Here is a 22,098-nt window from a genome sequence, read left to right as displayed (position 1 = left end):
CTTACAGTCTCTGGTGCTGCTCAGTAAACTTCCCTATGTTAACTTTTTCCATTTCCTGCTGAAGTTGATTGCACCAGAATATTTTGACAAAAATGAGCCTTGTCTAGAAGCGGGTGAGTATCTTAAACTGTTTTTATGCTGCAGCATGGGTTTTGGGAGAGTGGGTTCGCTGAGCCACTCTCCTGCATTTATTTTTATTTTGTGCAGCCAACCCCTGGTAAATTTACTGCACTGTATGTTACAAACACAAAACTTATAAATATGTTATGTTTTGGGACTATCTGTTTCATTTAAGTAAAATGGAGTAGTGAAGGGAAGTCATGTGACCTCTATATCCTGCTTGACAACAAGCCTGGGTGGCTTGGTTGACAATGAAGCTCGAATTGTTTTACTGAGAAGAAGGCGCAAGATTTTCACACTTGTAGACAATGGCAGAAGCATCTGTGATCACTTTGGGTAGATTGTTAGGCTCCAAGTCTCGGAGGGAGTTGTTACAAATGTTGGGCTTTATAAACCGTTGTACTTTAAACTGTCTATGTAATTCCAAGAGTTGGGGATTTAGAAAATAGTTAATCAGAATTTCTACCTGAGTCAAGGCCCATATGATTCACATTGCCATGGAAATTGGCTCTTTGAGGAGAACGGGCCATAGAAAGCCATTGTAGAATCAACTTACAGGGATTTTCTTGAGATATCCCTCAGACAGGGCACTCTGCAACAAACTGGGAGGGAACAGAGAGATAAGGGCAGCCAGACTCTATTGTTCACAGGCACAATGTGGGTAGGATCTTGCATTCAGATTGAAGAGACCAAATTCATGAGGATTTAAATGAGGCTGGAAATTTGCCTAGCTTTGGCTAGGGGAGGGATCTCCTGGTTAAACCCCACCCTTGAAAATCAGTTTGGGGATTAGAAGCTATCCAGTAGGAAAAAGAAGCAAGCTATTGGGAGAATAACTTGGCACTGGTTCCTGGAGAATGAACTGTCCACTTAAGGAACGGAGTATAATATAACCATGGAAGGTGATTTTTCGGTAATTTTCAAGGTTAAATGTGGAGACTTTTCTGTAGTTTATGGTATAAGTTGCTGACTGAAATAGTCTTCAGTCAATGTTGCTTTTAATTTGTTACAGTAAAAGCCTTAAAACTTGAAATTTTGTTGCATGATCTTTCTGGTCAGTTACTGGAAATTCAAATATGTTTTTAAAATTTATTGGTCTCTATGGGATCTGTAACGTGTGGGAACTCAACATTGCATACATGAGCAAAGCTGGTTTTGATATTTAGGTCAGAGTGGAGGAATAATGTTACAACAAAGATAATGAAAAAGTTTCTTGTTATGACATCATCAGCAATAACTTACATGTATATTACACCTTTAACTTAGTAAAACGGTCCAAAATGTTTCACCGGAGCATATTCAAACATAATTTGACACTGACGTATGTAAGGCAATAATAGGACTGGTGACCAAAAGCTTGGTTAAAGAACTATAAAAAAGCTTTAAGGAACATCTTAAGGGAAGAGAGAGTGAGCTGGAGTAATGGAAAAGTTCACAGAACAAATTCCAGAGCTTAGGGCCTCAGCAGTTGAAGGCACAGCTGCCAATCACTAAAATTAGATACTTTGGTAGTCACAGTCTGTTATTAAGCCCAGTAAGACCTGTGGCAGTCAGGTACACCCAGTGGTTATATAGATGTTCCTTGCTGCTTGTCTAAAAGCAAGTTGGTCAGCTTTGTATTGTTGGCTCCAGGGAACTTATGCTGTGAGAGCCAATGGCCGAAGAGCAATATAAAAGCAACATGTAAATCTCTTCTCTCACATTCTTTGCTAACCATCTCCAAAACTCGGTCACTTCTCTTTAACCAGCTTCTTTGAGGTGCAGAAGATATAACCATGTAAGAAAGCATTTAATCTGTAGTAATTGCTTCTCTTGAACACCCAGCTGAAATCAGGAACTTTCATTGCATGCTTCATCCTGCTGCATGGGATGCTGATGCATCCAAATCCCAGGCCTCTGGACTGCCACAAGGCTTCCCAATTTAGTTACACTTGCTATTGACAATTGCAGTGCTGTGTTTGACAGCTGGTTTGGCTAGAACATTCTATTTTTACAATTAGTAATTAAGCATAAAGGAAAATACATCCGATCTGTTCTGCTAATGCAGAAATACATTAATTGGCCTTATACTGTTAGTGTTCAGTTGTAATTATAGCCTGAATATAACTTTTTTCAAATGATAACCAATAACTTAAAATTTTTATTTTCTTTCTCCTTTTTCCAGCCTGTAATGATCTAGATCGTTGGCCTGCACCAATCCCAGGAAGGACACTAAATCTTCCCACAATGGGAGTGGTTATAAAGGTACAATTATTAAAATCTTTTTAGTTTTAACCTCAGATCAATTACACAAATATTAAATGCAATTTCACAAAGTAAATGCCTTATCATCAGGGCCCATTTTAAACATCAAACCAAAGTACAGTTAAATCTCTTTGTTTCTTTTGAGTTCTGTGAGAAACTAAAGTCCTGATGATCTCATCTGGAAAATTTACCAACTTTGATTGTATGACAGAGCAAACGTAATGTCAATAGATAGATACTGTAATTAACACTTCAGCTGTGCATATTGTAATTTGCTTTCCTTATTTCATTTGGTTCAGTAATTTATCCTAATCGTTCCATTTCATTATTTTGTTGAGGCTCACAATTCAGTCAAAAATAGGAGGAGGAGAGAAAGAAATGGGTTATCAAAGTTGATCTAAATTGTTTTAGAAGAGTGACTTTTGTCACAGAAATGAGAGATATGTCTAATGAATCCCTTTGTTATATTTTGGGCATCTCACTTCTGTCAGAGATTGTTGTCATGAACTGAAAAGAGGTTAATGTTGTAACAATATTTAAAAAGATATTGAGTTATCGAAAAGGTACTTTGACTCTTGGCGAGTTGCTTGAAGGAATCATTAGAGATACTAATCTTTTCGAACATAATTTAGCAAGGTACCACAGAATAAGCTTCTGTTGGGGGCCATGTGGATTTGAAGAGCAGATTGTTGGGTGGATAAACAATTACTTCCATTGTTGTTGGCCAGGGGTGCCCGACCTTTTCACGTGGGGCTGTATTTCAATTTATTTCTTAGTCAGTGGGATGATGAGCAAATTTCAGAAAGATGACGTTTAGCACAGCAATAAACATGAATTTCAAAACAAATCAACGTCAAAGCAATCAATTAATAATTTTTTTAAAAGTGTAATTAATAAAAATTACCATTAAAAAGTGCAAGGCAGCAAAGCTAACCAATAAAATCTTTTTTGCCTTTTTGCTTAAGAAGCAGAGCTAGGGAGAGATAGACTGGGCGCTAAGTCCTGGTCACCAGGGAAGGGGTAAGGACCGGTTGGGCCAAGGAGTTTGGTTTAATTAAACTGACCTTGCATTCATCTCTGGTGGCACACACTCTGAGCTGGCCTCAGTGGAATTCATATGAAAGTGGGGGTCAGAAGCAGGTTGCCTTTCAGCCTAGGCTTTTCCCCTTCTCCTGCCCTGCCTTGTAGATAGGCTTTGGAGAGGGAGGAGGAGAAGGAGAGAGGAGAAGAAGTATCTGTGCCCGGCCCACTCCTAGTCTCGGGGGTCATGCTCTCCCCACCCAGACCTGCGAGCTTTGGACATTTTACGGCTGAGGAGGAATTCAGGATGGCTGTTAAGGTGCTGAGATATGCTTTTGCATTCCACCCTGTCTGAGACTCAAATTGCCCTGGGTGGTGGGCTGGGTGGATTCTGTTGCTGCAAGTTCTGTTCCTCATGGCCTCCCTGACCCATTTCACCATCTTGACCCCGGTGCTCCTTTAGGCAACCAGCACCTGCGCAGCAGGGCAAGAGCGAGGGGAAGTGCTAGACCAAAGGTGGAGAGAATGTAACATAGCCACTCTCGCTTTCACTGGTGAGCCTATCAGCAGCAAACACAGAAAGGTAACAGTCCGTGACTGGAGGAGCAGCTCCTTGCAGATCTGTCACTTGCACTTACCTGTATTTTGAACAGTGAGTCCGTGTGCTGGATGGAGAGGCATGGTGGGCCATATTGTGGCCCATGGGCTATAGTTGGACAACCCTGTTGTAGACAGATGGTTGATATTAACACCAATGATTCTGTGTGCGGATCAGTTCCTCATGGAGTCCCACAGGAAACAGTGTTAGGGTCGTTGCTCTTCACAACTTTACTAAGGATGATTGTATTGACAGAACTACCTGTAAGTTTGAGTGACAAAGATTTATGCTGATAATAGAAGCTTAGATGAGGCAATAAGCTTAGATGGGTGGGGTATAAAGAGCAAGACTCCAGCAAAGAGAGTGGGGCTGTAAAGAGTGAGACTACAGCGAGGAGAGCGGGTCTGTAAAGTGCGAGACTTTATTGAGAAGTCACTGACTCAGAGGGAGCTGGGAGGAGCAGCAGCAGAGAGGCAGACCTGTGGAGGAACGCAGCTCCAGCTTCCAGTGCATGCTGAGTTTGAGAAAAATATTCGAACACTGACCTTACAGAAAAGTAGTTTGTTGATTGGTGAGCAACTGCTGTTAGGGACTCTCTGTATAGAGCTAGAATTTTTTTAAAAATGCAACTTTTAAATAATGCAAAATACCTACCTTATAATTAATTTAGAGACACTAGCAGAAGGGAAGTAAGAAATTCGTGTATCCATTATTACTTTTATTCTTTACTGATGGCATATATTGCTATCATTTAAATTAGTACAGTAAGTGGGGTGAGAGGAGGCATTAATTTAATTCAAAATTGATGAAGAAAATAATTAATTAGTTACTTAATTAAGATACAATAAGGATGGCAGGCAGGTGATGTGTTGTAACTGCAGGATCTGGGAGCTCCTGGCAGCCAGTGTGATCCAGGACAACACATCTGCAGTAAGTGTCTGCAGCTTGAAGAGCTTGGGCTCAGAATCATTGAGTTGGAGAGTGAGCTGCAGACACTGCGACACATCAGGGAAGGGGAATGTTACCTGGACACTTTGTTTCATGAGGCGGTCACACCCCTTAGGATATAGGGTCTTCTGTTTTGGTTGGTGGTCAGGGACAGGAGGATGTGACTGCAAGTGAGACAGGTAAGGAGATCGAGAAGTAGAGAAGCCTCAGCCCTTGCAATTGTCCAACAGGTTGGAGGTGCTTGCAACAAGTACGATGAGAGTGGGGACTGCAGGATGGATGAGCAAACTGACCATGGTATATGAAGCCATTCAAGTGGGGCAGCTAACAGGAATGTAATGACAGTAGGGGAAGTATATGAGGGGGATAGACGCAGTTCTCTGCAGCCGAGAGTGAGTCCAGAAGGCTGTGTTGCCTGCCCGGTGCCAGGGTTCCGGACATCTTCTCTGGGCTGGAGAGGAACTCGCAGTGGGAGGGGGAAGATCCAGTGGTTGTGTCCATGTAGGCACCAACAACATAGGTAGGATGAGGAAGGATGTTCTGCTTGGAGAGTATGAGCAGATAGGCGCTGAATTAAAAAGCAGGACATCAAAGATAATAATCTTAGGATTATCTGGAGCAAATTGGCATAGGATAAATAAAATTATTGAGTTAAATGCTTGGCTCAAAGAGTGGTGTGGGAGAAATGGGTTTCGATTCTTGGGGCACTGGCATTAGTATTGGGGAAAGTGGGAGCTGTACCATTGGGATAGTCTTCACCTGAAGTATGCTGGGACCAGTGTTCTGGCGTGCTGTACAACTAGTGCAGTAGAGAGGGCTTTAACCTGAATAGTGGGGATGATGGAAGATGTGATAAGCTAAAGAGAGAGGGGAAGGTAAAAGAGCAGGGTAGCAATAAGTGCAATGGCTATCAGAGTGTGACAGAAATGGAGCATACAAACATAAGAGTGTGGCAGCAGTTAATGCTAGAGATTGCAAAAATAGTAAGGCAGAATTAAAGGCAAATTATCTGAATGCACACAGCATTTGCAACAAGGTAGATGAATTGATGGCACGAAAAGTAAACATATGACCCAATTGCCATTACAGCGATGAGCCTGTAGGATGACCAAAGTTGGGAACTGAAAGTTCATGGGTATTCGCCATTTAAGAAGGATAGGCAAAAAGGAAAAGGAGTAAGTGTTGCACTGTTAATAAAGGATGAGATCAGTACATTAGTGAGATGGGATCTTAGATTGGAAGACCAAGATGTCAAATCAGTCTGAGTGGAGCTAAGAAACAGCAGGGGGCAGCAAACTTTGGTAGGAGTTGCCACCAAATAGCAGTGGTAATGTTAGGGCACAAGATAAATCAGGAAATTAGAGGTGCATGTAACAAGAGTAACAGTAATCATGGAACACTTCAATCTACATATAAACTGGATAAACCTAATTAGCATTAATGCTGAGGCTGACAAATTCCTGGAGTGTATACACAATGGTTTTCTAGAACAGTATGTTGAGGAATCAACCAGAAAATAGGCTATTTTAGACCTAGTATTGTGCAATGAGAAAGGGCTAATTACTAATATCGTTGTAAAGGAGCCTTCAGAGAAGAGTGACCATAATATGATAGAATTTTGCATGAAGTTTGCAAGTGATGTCGTTCAATCCGAAACTAGTGTCTTTAATCTAAATAAAGGAAACTACAAAGATATGAGGGGCAAGTTGGCTGAGGAAGATTGGGGAACTACATTTAAAAGGTATGACAGTAGACAGGCGGTGTCTAGCATGTAAATATTAATACATAGTTTACAACAAATCTGCATTCCTTTAAGGCACAAAAAACCAACAAGAAAAGTGACCCAACCATGGCTAACAAGAGAAGTTAAAGATTCTGTTAGGTCAAAGAAAGAGGCATATAAATTTGCCAAAAAAGTAGTAACCATGAGGATTGGGAGCACTTTTAAATTCAGCAACGGAGAACCAAGAAATTGATAAAGAGAAAATAGGATACCAAAGTAAGCTAGTGAGGAACTTAAAAATAGACTGTAAAATGTTCTATAGACTTATAAAAAGGAAAAGGTCATTAAAGACAAATGTGGGCCCATTACAGGCAGAGAATGGAGAACTTATTTACTGAGGCCCCAGTTATTCACAATCTATATAAATGATTTGAATGTGGAAACCAAATGTAATATTTCCAAATTTGTTGATGACACACAACTCATTGAGAATATGATTAAGGCAAAAAGCAATGTTAACTCTGTTTCTCTCTCCACAGATGCTGCCAGACCTGTTGAGTTTTTCCAGTATTTTATGTTTTTATTGATGGGAGTATGAGTTGTGAGGAGGATGCAAAAAGGCTTCAAAGGATTTAGACAGGCTAAGTGAATGGGCAAGAAGATGGAATATAATGTGGAAAAATGTGAAGTTTTGCACTTTGGTAGGGAAAACAGAAATGCAGGGTATTTTTTAAATGGGACGAGATTGGGAAGTGTTGATGTCCAAAGAGACCTGGTTATTCTTGTTCATAAGTCACTGAAAGCTAACACGCAGGTGCAACAAGCATTAAGAAGGTAAATGCTAGTTAGCCTTTATTGTAAGAGGATTTATCTGCAGGAGTAAGAAAGTCTTGCTGCAGTTGTATAGAGCCTTGGTGAGACCACACCTGGCGTATTGTGTGCAGTTTTGGTTTCCTTCCCCAAGGAAGGATATACCGGCCATAGAGGGAGTGCAACAAAGGTTCTACAGACTAATCCCTAGGATGGCGGAATTGTCCTGTGAAGAGAAATTGAGGAGACTGTGCTTGTATTCTCTAGAGTTTAGAAGAACGAGAGATAACCTCATTGAAGTGTACAAAATTCTTATAGGGCTCAACAGGGTAGGTGCAGGAAGGATGTTTCCCCTGGCTGGGATTTCTAGAATCAGGAGAGAGAGTCTCAGAATAAGGGGCAAGTCATTTAGGACCAAGATGAGGAATTTCTTCACTAAGAGGGTGGTGAATCTTTGAAATTCTCTGCCCATGGGCTGTGGAGGCTTAGTTGTTGAATATGTTCAAGACTGAGATTGGCAGATTTCTACATATTAAAAACATCAAGGGATATGGGGATAGTGCAGGAAAATAGTGTTGAAGTAGAAGGTCAGCCATGATCTCATTGAATGCCAGAGTGGGCTCGAGGGGCTGAATGGCCTTCTGCTCCTATGTTCCTATGAAAAGAGACTGCAATCTAACCTAGATGCAATGGGGGTAAAGGCCCACATCTGGCTTTTAATATGTGTTATGCTTGTGGGTAGTGCAAACGGCAAGCATGTAAATATCGTACAGGCTTCAACTGAAGTTTGCTGAATGCGATTGAACCCTTGTGAACCTATAGAGATAATATAACAAGTATCATGAGGCTATAACAAAAGCAGATATAATATTAGTTATTCCTCAGACAATCTAATATAAAACTAAAAGCACGATAGTGGCCTTCTACAAGACTTTGATCAGGTCTCATTCAGAGTATTGTGTCCCTTTTTATGAGCTTGGTCTGTAATAGATGCCCTGGAAAAGGTTCAGAGTAGAACTACCTGTGATGAATATGTAGTTCATGGTTCAAGTTACTATTTTAGAGATAATGTTTAGTTCTGGGAAGATTGTTGTTGCGAAGGTCAGGTAAGTAAATACTGGGCTTTAGAGATTGCCAGAACACCTAAAAGAAAATGGCAACTCAGAAGATTAACTATGTTTGTTTAATAGGGTCAGAATAGAAAAGATGGAGCCATAAAACAGCAGGTGGACTTTCTTAGCTGGAGGCCTAGAGACATGATGTCTACACTGATTACAAAGAAATGTTGTCCAGTGAGATGTTTTGTTTTGGGAGTTAGAGCTAAATTAGTTTAAAAGCATTCAGTGAGCCCTGAAAGGCTGTGTCATCATGGAGATGGGCAGAGCTTAAGAAGGTTCTCTGGTTTCAATTTATCTGTGTGTTTGCTGGGAGAGGTTTGGTTGCAGTTTGGATCTCGTGGTTTCACAGTTCACAGAGAAGCCCTGGGAGCTGTTAGCAGGCTGCAGGCAGTTCAGGCTCAGCAAAGTCTTGGGGAGCTGAGAACGTGGCGAGAGGTCACTGGTTCCGTGTCAGGCGATTAGTACTCAGAGAAGACCTGGGAGCCACTTATAGCTTGTTGCAGCCAGGAGACTGGAGTTCAGAGAAACCCAGGAGCAGTACCAGCTTAATGAAGCTAGCAGTCTGTGAAAAAGTTGGAATTGTGCTGGTAATTTGTGGAGATGGTGGCGTAGTAATAATGTCGCTTAGATAGTAATGCAGAAGCCCAGACTAAACCTCTGGGGACCCGGTTTCAAATCCCATCACGGCAGCTGGTGGAACTTAAGTCCAATTAATTAATCTGGAATTGAAAGCTAGTCTCGGTAATGGCGAACATGAAACTATAATCAATTGTTGCGAAAAACCATCTGGTTCATGGATGTCCTTTAGGGAAGGAAATTTACCATCCTTGCCTGGTCTGGCCTACATGTGGCTCCAGACCTACAGTAACGTGGTTGATTCTTAACTGCCCTCTGAAATGAGCTTGCAAGCCACTCAGTTCAAAACCATTAGGGATGGGCAACAAATGCTGGCCTTGCCAGCGATGTCCATATACCATGAAAGAAGAAAAAAAATAGAAGCAGGAGTACAGCTTTGTGAATCCTGAAGAATGCAGACACAGGAGAAGAGATTGAACCATTGGGAGGTGAGCAGTCATTGAGGCAGCCTGAGTCAGAGCGACTTTTGAGGGAATTCAGAAGCTAGATCTTCAAAAGGGAAGAGTTGAAATCTCTCATGAAGGAGACAGAGTTTTAACAGGATATTGTGACTCAATGTGGAGACTGACATCTGAGTGGGTTGCTGAGAAATCCAAGGGAATCTGTCTTGGTCGCATCTGCCATTTAATGTTTGACCATAGTTTGCCAGTAATTTCGTATTTATCTCCTGTTAATTCTGAATGTTAGTGTATAAGATACACATTGTAAATTGCTTTGCTTTTCTGACTTCTTGTACTAAAGTTTATTTTATTTGTTTAAAACCGTGCAATTTTGTGGCTTTATTCTCCTGGTGGATAACTGGGATTTCAAACTTTGTTTACTTTAAACAAAAAGTTATTGGTCCCTAACTTTATCATAACACACTAGATTGATAACTAGTTTCAAAGATCTTTGTGACTCATAGTCACTGTGCTGTCCTGGAACTCAGTTTGTGAACTTTCAGAGGTGGGTAGGTAGAGAGAAATTTGCCAGAATTCCTCTCCCGCCAGCCCCCTCTGACCCCCACCACCACCATCACCCCCCCCCCCCCTGCCAGTCGAGTTGGCCTAGAGCTTTTATTTAGGCTTTGATCCTGTCTCTTTCAGGCGATTACATGGTTTCTGGTGGGTGGAAAAAATTAAAAGATGGTGGGAGATGTGGTCATTAACTGTAATGTGACTATGAGACAGGCTTGATGGGCCAGAATTTTTCTCTCATTACTCAATTTTGTAAGTGTATATGTCAAATAAATACAGATTCAAATGCTTACGGTACAGTTGTCTTTATGCAATTCTTGGGTTCATCATGCATCATCAAAAATTTTGTGTTTTCTCCTAATTAATAATAGGCTAGGATTCCTACTGGGCAAGACAAACCTGGTGCAACACAGATAATACAATCTGGAGATGAGGTAAGGTCATGTGGAGAATATGGTATTACAGGATATTGGTATTATTGATTATGCCAAAGGTTAGACCTGATTTCTGTGGAAGACGTATTAATTTTGCTACTTGAAATCTTTGAAGTCAGTAATATGGCACTTTTGTAGGGAGAGATGGCCCAAATTATGCCTTCCTTACAGTTAAATTTGGAGTTTCACATTTGTTGGTGAAATCAATCTATCTCTAATGTGCTGTTTCCCCATGTGGGGAGAGACTAGAACTAGGGGGCACAGTTTAAAAATAAGGGGTCTCCCATTTAAGTTGGAGATGAGCAGAAATTTTTTCTGAGGGTTGAGAATCTTTGGAACTCTGTTCCCCAGAGAACAGTAGAGGCAGGGTCATTGAATATTTTTCAGGCAAGGGTAGATAGATTCTTGACTAACAAGGTTATCGGAGGTAGGCGGAATGTGGAGTGAGGCCACAATCAGATCAGCCATGATCTTATTGAATGGCGGAGCAGGTTCAAGGGGCTGAATGGCCTAATCCTGCTGCAAATTTGTGTTTGTATGTGATTTCACTTTAGGAGATAGAAAAATCTGGTGGGTTCTTGCCAACCTCCTACTTCCTCGCTACATTTGAAGCAGTTTCATATGTTATTTCTCCTGCCGAACTTTAAAAAAGACTGAAAAAAATCATGTGCACATATATGCTGCATGTTTGTTAATTGCTTATTTTCATTTTCTGGCCATAAGTACCATGATCAATTGGAGTCGGTAGTATCTGTAGGAGTGACCACCACACAGTCCTTATGGCGACAAAGTCCCGTTTTCACATTGAGGGCACCCTCCCTTGTGTTGTGTGGCACTACCACCGTGCTAAATGGGATAGATTTTGAACAGATCTGGCAACTCAACACTGAGAAACCATGAGGCGCTGTGGGCCATCAGCATCAGCATAATTGTAGTCAACCACGATCTGTAACCTCATGGCCTAGCGTATCCCCCACTCTACCATTACCACCAAGCCAGGGGATCAGCCCTGGTTCAGTGAAAATTGCAGGAGGGCATTCCAGGAGCAGCACCAGCCATACCTAAGAATGAGGTGTCAACCTGGTGAAGCTACAACATAAGGCTACTTGCATGCCAAACAGCATGAGCAACAACTGATAGAGCTGTGCAATTCCACAACCAACGGGTCAGATCTGAGCTCTGCAGTCCTGCCACATCCAATCGTGAATGGTGGTGGACAATTAAACAACTGACTGGAGGACGATGGAAGAGCCCAGCACGAGTGCAAAAGATAAGGCTGAAGCATTCGCAACAATTTTCAGCCAGAAGTGCCAAGTGGATGATCCATCTCGGCCTCTAGAGGTCCCCAGCGTCACAGATGCCAGTCTTCAGCCAATTCGATTCACTCCATGTGATATTAAGAAACGCTGAAGGCACTGGATACTGAAAGGCTATGGGCCCTGACAATATTCCGGCAATAGTGCTGAAGACTTATGCTCCAGAACTTGCCACGCCCCTAGCCAAACTGTCCCAGTACAGCTACAACACTGGCATCTATCCGGCAATGTGGAAAATTGCCCAAGTATGTCCTGTACATAAAAAGCAGGGCAAATTGAACCTGGCCAATTACCACCCCATAGTCTACTTTCCATCATCCGTAAAGTGATGGAAGGGGTCATCAACAGTACTATCAAGCAGCACTTGCTTAGCAATAACCGGCTCTCTGATGCTGAGTTCAGGTTCTGCCAGGGTCACTCAGCATCTGACCTCATTACAGCCTTGGTTCAAACACAGACAAAAGAGCTGAACTCCAGAGGTGAGGTGAGAGTGACTGCCCTTGACAGCAAGGCAGCATTTGACCGAGTGTGGCATCAGAGACCCCACCCAACGATACCCACATCCCATAAATGAATTTAAAAAAAGATAATCCTAACATTTGCCCCATTCGCCAGTGACTAATTTCATCAAGAGATCCTTGAATAGGCATTCAGTCTCTAATTTAGGTACAGGATTTTTTTTTTTAATGAATTTAGCAGCGGACTAACGCTGGTGCAGATTTGGTGCAGGCAGTCACATTGCTGAATTGGACTAGTGGGCACAGTTTCAAAATAAGGGATCTCCTATTTTAAAAAGGAAATGAGGAATTTCTTTTCTTAGAGTTGTTAATCTTTAGAATTCTCTATCTCAGAGCAGTGGAGACTGGGTCATTGAACATATTCAAGGCTGAGTTAGACAGATTTTTGATCCATAAGGGAGTCGAGGTTTATGAGGGTTAGGCAGGAAAGTGCAGTTAAGGCCACAATCAGATCAGCCATGATCTTATTGAGTGGCGGATCAGGCTCGAGGGACCTAATGGCCTACTTCAGCTGTTATTTTTTGTTATTATGATCATATGCTTTATGTGTAGTGCTTATGTGTAGGGCATGGTGCTTACTAATTTCTACTCCACTGACTCTTTGCAGCGTAATGCCTGCTGCACTCCAGTACTTTTCCCAATTGTTAGCCTTGATGGTGGATGTTATCAAGTTATTCAACCAGGTCAGGTACCGCAACAAAACTCAATCCTGTTGTTGCCCTGATATCCACATCAGCAAATTTCCAGGAGGAGGCATTAGACAGCATTTAGGATTGGGAACCTTGGTCAGTTTGTTTTTCCCTCCTAACCAAAAGCACTGAGACAAGTTGTGACATTTTAACAGCTGTCCCAGTTTTTTTTCAATTCGTTCACGGGATGTGGGCTTCGCTGGCTGGGCCAGCATTTATTGCCCATCCCTAGTTACCCTTGAGAAGGTGGAGGTGAGCTGCCGCCTTAAACCACTGCAGTCCATGTGGAGTAGATACACCCACTGTGCTGTTCAGATAATCAAACCGACCATGGACCAGGAATCAAACTAATGTGATCTTCCAGGTCTATTTGGCTTAACTGGTCATTAGCTAGACTGGCTGAACCACTGGGGGAATGTTTCTTTTTGCTGCCAAAATAAGCCAAATATAATGTAGGTTCCACTGAAATTGTCAAGATCAAGAAGGCAGGATAAATATCAATAGTGATAAGTTACAATTGTTAATTCATGTGCCCTTTGTTTATATTGACAGAAGATGCTCCTTTAGTAAATTAGGATAAAGTAAATCCAGAACCCAAATGGCATTAAATCAATTATTATAGTCATCTATGAAAGTTGTGTTCTCCACCTGCCTGCCAAGGGCTAACTCTAATGCTAGCAATGTGCCATAGTGTGTTTCATTAATTTGTACACATGCAGTGATGCATAGAATTTTAATTTTGTAGCATTTCTCAAAAAAAGTAAGCCTGTAACACACTTAGCAATTTTCAGTTTTTCAATTGCTGTGATGTGAAATAAATATTATGCATATAATAATCAAATTATTAAATTATTTATTTTGAGAAATTGTGCATTTCACCGAGACGGCAGTGTTTTCTTTTATATATCAATGATCTTAACAAATTGCTACAGGTAGAAAACTTAATGCTGGACAGCTCACAAGCTAGTAGATTGTTCACTTTAGTCTTATAGTATGAATTCAGAGCCCATGCTGAATTTTGATTTTTTTTTTTGCTTCTTATAGACTGATACACAAGTCTCTTTTGCACTCCCTACAATCCATGAAGTAGACTTGTTCAGGTAAGGAGCACAGTATTTACTTGATAAATGAGAAGTAGAATAATCTAAAGTCTATAACAAAGTAAAGACCCCATTATATCTATTTTATGATCATAAACAGCAAATGAATTATAAGCAACAGCATAATACTATGCATAATAAAATTAGTTATTGCCATGTATCTGATTTTGCACGTGCTAGTCACTTGTTGAGTTCTGTATCTTAAAATATCTGAGATGTAAACAATCAAAAACCAATTACTTGGTTAATAGGGAGTTTGCATTGAACAGAGGCATGGGGTTTTCACATGATGCCTCTTTAACATTCCAAACGTAGCAATGGCTCCATGTATATCCTGTTGAATATAATCCCTATCCAACCCTAAAAACAATTCCAGGCTGTAAAACAGCCTATTGTGGTAACATGCTGTAATATTATGCAGAAAAACGTAGCTTTTCTTTTACTCTGTGTGCGTACTTGCACATGTGAGAGAGAGAGAGGGGGAAGGGGCATGCACATTTGATGTAGAGAGAAAGCGTAATGCTTCTGTAAGTAAGAAATAGAATATAAATCAACTTAACTAAGTGTTAGAGAAGGCATACAGCAAAATATAAATCAACTTAACTAAGTGTTAGAGAAGGTGTACAGCAAAATATAAGTCAACTTAACTAAGTGTTAGAGGTGTACAACAACAACTTGAATTTATATAGCACCTTTAACAGTAAAATGTCCAAAGGTCCTTCACAGGTGCATTATCAAGCAAAATGTGACACTGAACCACACAAGATATTAGGACTGATGATCAAAGAAGTAGTTTTCAAGGTCTTAAAGGAAACAAGTTTTAGGAGGGTAGTTCCAGAGTTTAAAACTATTGGCAGCTGAAGGCACGGCTTCCAATGATGGATTAAAATCAGGATTAAGCAAAAGTTCAGAATTAAGGAGAGCATAGATCTTGGGGAGTTGTAGGGCTGGAGGAGATTATAGATATTAGAAGGGATTTGAAAGCAAGGATGAGAATTTTAAAATCAACAGGATTTGGTGCCAGATAGGACATGGGCTGCAGAGCTTTAGGTGACCTCAAGTTTATGAAGGGTAGATCCTGGGAGGCTGGCCAGGAGCACATGAGAATAAAGCGTATAGCTAACAAAATGCATGATGGTTTCAGTAGCCAAATGAACTGCGATGGAGTGGAACTGGCCAGCTTTGGGCCATCCCTGAAATTTAGGACTCTGGCAGCATAAATCATACCTGCCACTCTCCATTGCCAGCAGCACCACCGGGAATGGTGACTGCTACTGGTAATACTGCAGGGACTTCACCATGAATCATCGCTGGATCCCTGGACTCAGGAGAGTGAGGTGGCGTGCAGAGATTGCAAGAGAGTGGGATAGGGTGGTTGGAGACAACGGCACGGTAATGGCTTTCAGCAGTGTTCCCCCGCCACCTGCCCCAATACAGTATGGGCCCATTCCCACCTTCATCTTAAAACGGAGGAGGTTTTCCTGCTGCTGGAATATTAATGTGCAGCCTCTCCCATGATTAAATGAACCTAGCCACCATGTTTCCTGTCGCAACAAACTGAATTAAATTCAACCCAATGGCTTTAGTATCTCAATATTTAACTGGACAATATTTCTGCTCATCCAGCACTGAATATCGAGCCAACAGCCTGACAAATTTAGAGGGAATGGAGTAGGTCCAGATGGATGGTGGTGTGGTAGAACTGGGTGTTGTCAGCATACATATGGAAACTGACTCTATTTTGGAGGATGATGTTGAGGCACAGCAGGTAGATGAGAAATAGGAGGGGGCCAAAGAAAGAAACTTGGAGGAGACCCGAGGTAATGGTGCGGAAGCGGAAAAGAGGTGTTTCTCTGCCTTCAACTAAACAGATAAAAATGGAACAAGGTGAGTTTAGCTGAATGATGGTGGACATGCGTTGGAGGAGGATGGTGTGGTCAGCCATGTTAAAGGCCGAGTAGATCTAGGAGATTTAGTTTACCTTTGTTACAGTCATGTGTATATCATTGATAAGAATTGTTTCAGCTCTCAGGGCCTAGCAGCTGAAAGCATAGTGGAGCGATGAAAGCTGGGGGTGTGCAGGAGGCCAGAACTGGAGATGTGCAGAGATCCCAGAGGGTTGTATGGTTGCAAAGCGAGAGAGAGGAGACGAGAAAATAGAGGGATAGGAAATCAAGGTTAAAGTTTTAAAATTAAGGCATTGCTGGATCAGAAGCCAGTGTAGGTCAGCAAGCACAAGGGTGATAACACTTCATAAGAAATTAATATTTAAGGTGCTTTAATTGCCACCTATGCATCTAGACACAGTACTTAAAGTGAAGCAAAAACAAAGACAGAATTCAGTGGAATACAAATTTTGCACATACCGGTTAGCACTTTCATGATTGTTTTAAATTAAGATGAGTAAATAAATAGTCAATTACATATCTATTTAAATGTTTGATAATGAAGCTAATTGGTGACACTAAGGATGGAATTATGATATAGGTAATGACTGATGTTAGATGAAGTGAGATTAAAGCACTATGTTAAATTCCAGGGCTCAATTCTCCTGCTGGTGTTAATTGTAAAAGTTTTAGGTGAACTGGATATACGTTTAAAAAGGAAGAGAATCAGATGATCAAGCCAAGAGGTACAGAAATGTGTGAGACAGTTGACATGCAAAAGATAGTGTGACTGAATGTTGAATAAGTAGTAAAGAGAACAAGAGTATAGGCTGTTTTACTTGTGTCTTTGAATCTGTATCTGCACAACACTCAATTTTTGTTTTGTCTGTCTGGAACTAGTCAGAAAGGTGATTCACGCTGGAGGAGTACCAGTTTCAAAATGAAAACTTGTGAATTCTTGAGGAATGTAGGTTTAAATGTCAGTTTCACTCTCATTTATGCCTATGTTGAGTTTGCAGTCTTAGCTTTTTGATATAGGAAACATTGCAAAGTGTTTCCTTACAGGGAAGGAGGATAAGCGAGAAAGAACTTTCCACTCACTTACCTCCTTAAAGCAAATTTCAGATAGCATTGGCAGAAACATATGAGTAGATTTGCCTGCCTGGCCACCTGCTTAACCACAAATGGGACATTCACAGGGGGACCAATAAGGGAGGGGGGAAAGCATTGAAAAGGAGCATTAGCCACAGTAACAAAACAAAGTCTTTGTATTATAAATACTTTATTGAAATAAGCACTTTCCAAGTCTCAAATAAAGTAAATTTCTAGCCAAAAATTTGGCCCCAGATAGTAAATTTGCAAATCTGCATTGTGATACAAAAAAATTGCAATCTCTAGCAGAGCTTCCAGGATATTTTCAAATGTCCTTTATGGATCAAATAGCACCTATAATTGTTCCACAGCCAACTTTTTAATTGCAACAACTTTGCCAACAAAATTGCCAAAACTTTATTTAACTGTCTTTTTTTTTTACTTTCGTTAGTTGAGAACTCTTGTAGATTTAAGAATTTTTCATTCTTCAATTAACAAAAGATTGTTAACCACAGTGGGGATCGAATTTGGATACAGGCCGTGATTAAACCATGGCTTTGATGGGTTTGTGGGAGTATTTCATCTCTGTAAAATCTAATCGTAAATCAGTAATTGTTAAATGAAATAGAAAGTAAGATGCATCTTGCAGTTTACCTTTTATAATATAACTGTGATTGTAACTGTAGTCCATTTTAAACTAGAAAGATGATGAATTTATACTGTGGTTATGCCATATGCTAGTGTCCTTATTAGCAATTTTAATGGAGCACATTGATCACTTAAAAGTCTTTGAATCCTTGTCTTTTCCGTGTGTGCATGGTTTTCTTTTCTTGCTTTTATTATTCCTTGCTCCTAACATTCTTCATTTTCCATTGGGAGGGTCGAGATCTTCTTGATAGCCACAATTGATACTAATTTGTTTTACAATGGTACAGACTGGTCTGCCGATTTTTTTTTTTGTTGTCATTTTTACTTTTAACATTCCCTTAAAGGTGGATAACAGAACTTTGGCATTGTAGACACTGCAAATCTTTTCAAATGATTATTGTTGAATAATTGTTAATTTCTATTCCCACTTCCTTATAGGTGCTATATTTAAAAAATAATGGAAGTGGTTCCACTTTAGAATCTGCTTAATAAAAAGAAAGGCAATGTCAGAATTTATGCACAAGTCTTCTTTTGTATTGTATGTCAAAAACAGGATAAGTAAGCAAGTGTTTTATTCTGATGGTAGGGGAAGGAAAAAAAACCTTCTGCTTGTGTTATTCTTTGGTAAACTTCCACTGAGAGTTAATTTTATATGATGTACATTGAACTATCAAAAAAAGAAAGGCTTGCATTTATATAACTTCTTTCACAATCTTTGGCTGTAAAACATTTTGAGATGTCCAATGGAGTATTTTTTGAAGTGTAATCATTATTGTAATGTAGGAAATAACCAAGTTATTAGAAGAATAAGGGAGGTAGTTGTTTGTCTATAAAAAAAAATTCACTACTGCTTCCCTGATGGCACAGTGAATAAATGCAGCTTGTGGTATGGCTCTGAACCATATGAATAAAGGGGGGTCAAATCCCTGGGCTGTGTTGTGTTAATTGTATTGAGTCAAGATTGTGATTGCATTGGCGTAATTAGTCAGTCTCGCTGAACTGGAAAAGGCAAAATCATTCACTATTGCATCCTTTTTTTCTCTCTTTCTCTTTTCCCCCATGCCCCATTTTATTTCTGTTTTTCTTGTGTTTACTAGTTACCGTCTTGCAATGTCCATAGGAAGGTGCATGACCATAGCCTGTAGAAACTTTTCCTCCAGATTCACTTTTTTTATTAAACAGAAATGGCTTGTTTCAACTCACTGTTTCCCCTAAGTCTGGCTCAGATTTCTTACTTGGTACACTTAATCCACTGCCATATCAGATTGGCCTGGATCTTCCAATCTGACTCAACCCACCACCTGACTTCCCACCTTGAGCCCTTAAACTGACCTGACCACCCTATCTAGCTGCCACTTCACCCACCTGCCACCCTAACCCCTCACCCACTTACCTTCTCTCCGTAGGTTTTCAAAGAAGCTTTGGGACATTTAAACTCTCCCGGAATATGGCAGCTAGTGCCATAAAAAGGGTGCATGGCTTCTACACAGATTCCCTTCACTGATGTCTCCAAGGTTTCCTGCACTGTATGAGTTTGGTAAGATCCTCCATCGGGAGATTGCCAGGGGTTCTGACCCTGATCGGAAGGCTTAGGCCATTGTCTCTGAATCAAACGCTATAAGTATTATGACAAGGATGGCATCACACTATCATAATGGTTTTTAACTTTCATTTGCAGATGTTTTTGTCCAATCTTCTTCCACATTCAGATGCTTTGGGAGCTTGTGTTACTAGGAGAACCTCTTGTTGTTATGGCACCATCACCTGCTGAGTCATCTGAAACCGTTCTGGCCTTGGTTTGGTAAAGGAATATTTTTGTAAATAAAACCTTATGGATAAAAATCATCCTTTACTAATTCGTATTGTTGTGCCTTGTAAATGCACTTAACAGATAACATATGGCTCTCACTATAATGCAAATTTTGTGTTGTCTTGACACAAGAGGCAATGAATTTTAAAAATAAGCCTTGGCTCAAGTATGTTAAACTGTATCACATTAAGAAGAAAAAATACTTAGCATTGGTTACATGTAAATGGTATGTTATGATGGTCCAGTAAATGTTTATTATATGCATTGCTGTAGTGGTTGCTTACATGAATTTTTAGTTCAAATTTAAATCAAAGCTTAAATTTCATCATACAGAATTTGTGATGCATTTAAGAAAGTTTAAAATTTGCAAGCGTTATTCCAAACAATAGCAAATCAAATAATAAGTCTCCTCAGCTTAGTAAGATTCTTCTGTTGTTTCTTTGTGTGTTTGGGAGGAATGGTGCAAAGTGTATCATTTTGACTTAATTTAGATCTCTAAATGATGGTAATTTCTATTTTTAATTCTGACATGTTTTTAGATACTGCACGAGTGCAATTGCAAAGGAGTTGGTCCTTAGTGGAATAATGCTTCTGGAACTGGGCTGAATTGAAGAGTATATTTAAATAAAATAGAAAGTGCTGGAAATAGTCAGCAGCATCTGTGGAAAATTTCAAATCAAATATGACTATTACTCAGAACTGGACAGTTAATGATTTTATTTCAGATTTCCAGCTTCTGCAGTATTTTGCTTTTAATTTAGCGTAATTGAGTGGTTTTTTTCTTATACATATAAAAATAAGAAAAATTACCAAAGGCCTGTGCACATAAGGTTGCAGGGTATATATTACACCTTCCAACCGCTCTAACGAAACTGTTTACGAATTTCACTATATAATTTGGAACTTCTCCGTTGACTCAAACCTTGGAAGAGAGGGAAGAACAATTTAAAACTGTAATGTTAGTGTAGAGAAGTAACACAAAGAAAATTTATAATTTTTCAAACTATATTTGGATTCTGTTCAGTTAGGTTAACTTCATATTTTTTAATACTTATGAAACAATTACTTCTGGTTTCAATTTAGTTAATATTTTTGGAAAATTATTTAAAGTAACACAGAAATGTTAAATTCTGACCTGCAGTTATGTGCAACGATGTTGCAGTGAAAAAAAGGTTCATGCAGAATGATCAGGTGAAAATGTGCTTCTCAGTAGTTCACTTGGTGGTCTTTCTTAATATTCACAGCTGTGTTTCACCGTTGAAATATTGCAGTGATTTCAGGCCTTACTTTACTATCCATGACAGCGAATTCAAAGAGTACACCACCAGAACTCAGGCCCCGTGAGTGCAATGTCCTGTAAATTTCACAATTTTTTTTCACGTATTTGAATGTTTAATGCTAATGACTTGCATAACTGCATGCTTTTTGTTATATTGAAAAAGCTGTTTTGTTTCTTTGCTCTTTCCTGTTATGTAGACCATCTGTGATTCTTGGAGTGACCAATCCTTTCTTTGCCAAAACATTACAACACTGGCCTCACATTATCCGAATAGGGGACATGAAACCAGCGGGTAAATTTGGTAGTATATTTCTATTTTGTCAATCTCCCTTAAGAGTCACTTTTCAGAAATAATTTCATCAATGTTGGCCTAAATTTCCATTTAAAACAATTCCTATTTTCACATTGGCTTTTACATTTCCCTTATCATTCACTCTTACTTTTGATGAGCCTGATACCTCACTTTGTTTTCCTCCTGTTTCCACAATTGGGCTTCCCATGCAACACACCATACAAAATGAGATGGTTGGTGGCCAAGTAATTTATTCCTATACATCTGTTAACATCATCCTGAATAAGAAATTTTTTCTGAGAGTCGTGAATCTTTGGAGCTCTCTTCCCTGGGGACCGGTAGAGGCAGGGTCATTGAATATTTTTAAAGCAGAGATAGATAGATAGGTTCTTGACTAACAACGGAGTCGTTGGCGGAATATGGAGCTGAGGCCCCAATCAGATCTGCCATGATCTTATTTAATGGCGGAGCAGGCTCGAGGGGCCGAATGACCTACTCCTCCTAATTCGTATGTTCGTAAATTGGCCACTGGATGATTGCATTTTTTGTCTGGCATCTCAGAAATGCGGTAAGATTCCCAGGCTTAAACTTGTATTTCACCATTCCATGGTACAAGTTTTTAGAAAACTATGTTTCTTCTTCCTACTTCCTGCCTTCTCCCACTACCCATTGGAGAAACAGCTGACTTCTGTTTGATGTTTCCCTGCAGTGATGTAGGTGAGATGTGCATCTTAACTCCTGCCCTATCCTTAATGATATTAATGACATTTGGGCACCATTGCTTAAAGCTACACTATCAATACTTCAAAATAAATGATAATTAAAATGTTTAAAGCTATATAATATGTGTTTTATGGGCGT

The 22,098-nt window shown here is 40.0% G+C and overlaps 1 protein-coding gene across 3 annotated transcripts in view; it reads left to right on the top strand.

The window, feature by feature from the left end:
* The window catches only part of dennd6a (DENN/MADD domain containing 6A), a 115,590-nt gene that overhangs the window by 74,203 nt on the left and 19,289 nt on the right, over nt 1-22,098 (top strand). For all 3 annotated transcript variants that reach the window (XR_013576828.1, XM_078543590.1, XM_078543589.1), the window contains 7 exons: nt 8-113; nt 2,285-2,364; nt 10,545-10,607; nt 14,175-14,230; nt 19,535-19,657; nt 20,911-21,006; nt 21,143-21,237. Coding sequence is in view for 2 of the 3 variants with exons in the window: in XM_078543590.1 (XP_078399716.1) it covers nt 8-113; nt 2,285-2,364; nt 10,545-10,607; nt 14,175-14,230; nt 19,535-19,657; nt 20,911-21,006; nt 21,143-21,237 (619 nt within the window). In the remaining variant the exon portion in view is untranslated. The remainder of the gene's footprint in view (nt 1-7; nt 114-2,284; nt 2,365-10,544; nt 10,608-14,174; nt 14,231-19,534; nt 19,658-20,910; nt 21,007-21,142; nt 21,238-22,098) is intronic.

This window comes from Cetorhinus maximus, chromosome 6 (assembly GCF_964194155.1).
Source record: "Cetorhinus maximus chromosome 6, sCetMax3.hap1.1, whole genome shotgun sequence".
Classification (NCBI taxonomy): Eukaryota; Metazoa; Chordata; class Chondrichthyes; order Lamniformes; family Cetorhinidae; genus Cetorhinus; species Cetorhinus maximus.
The sequence above is the reverse complement of the archived record's forward strand: the minus strand, read 5'-3'. Positions and strand labels throughout refer to the sequence as shown.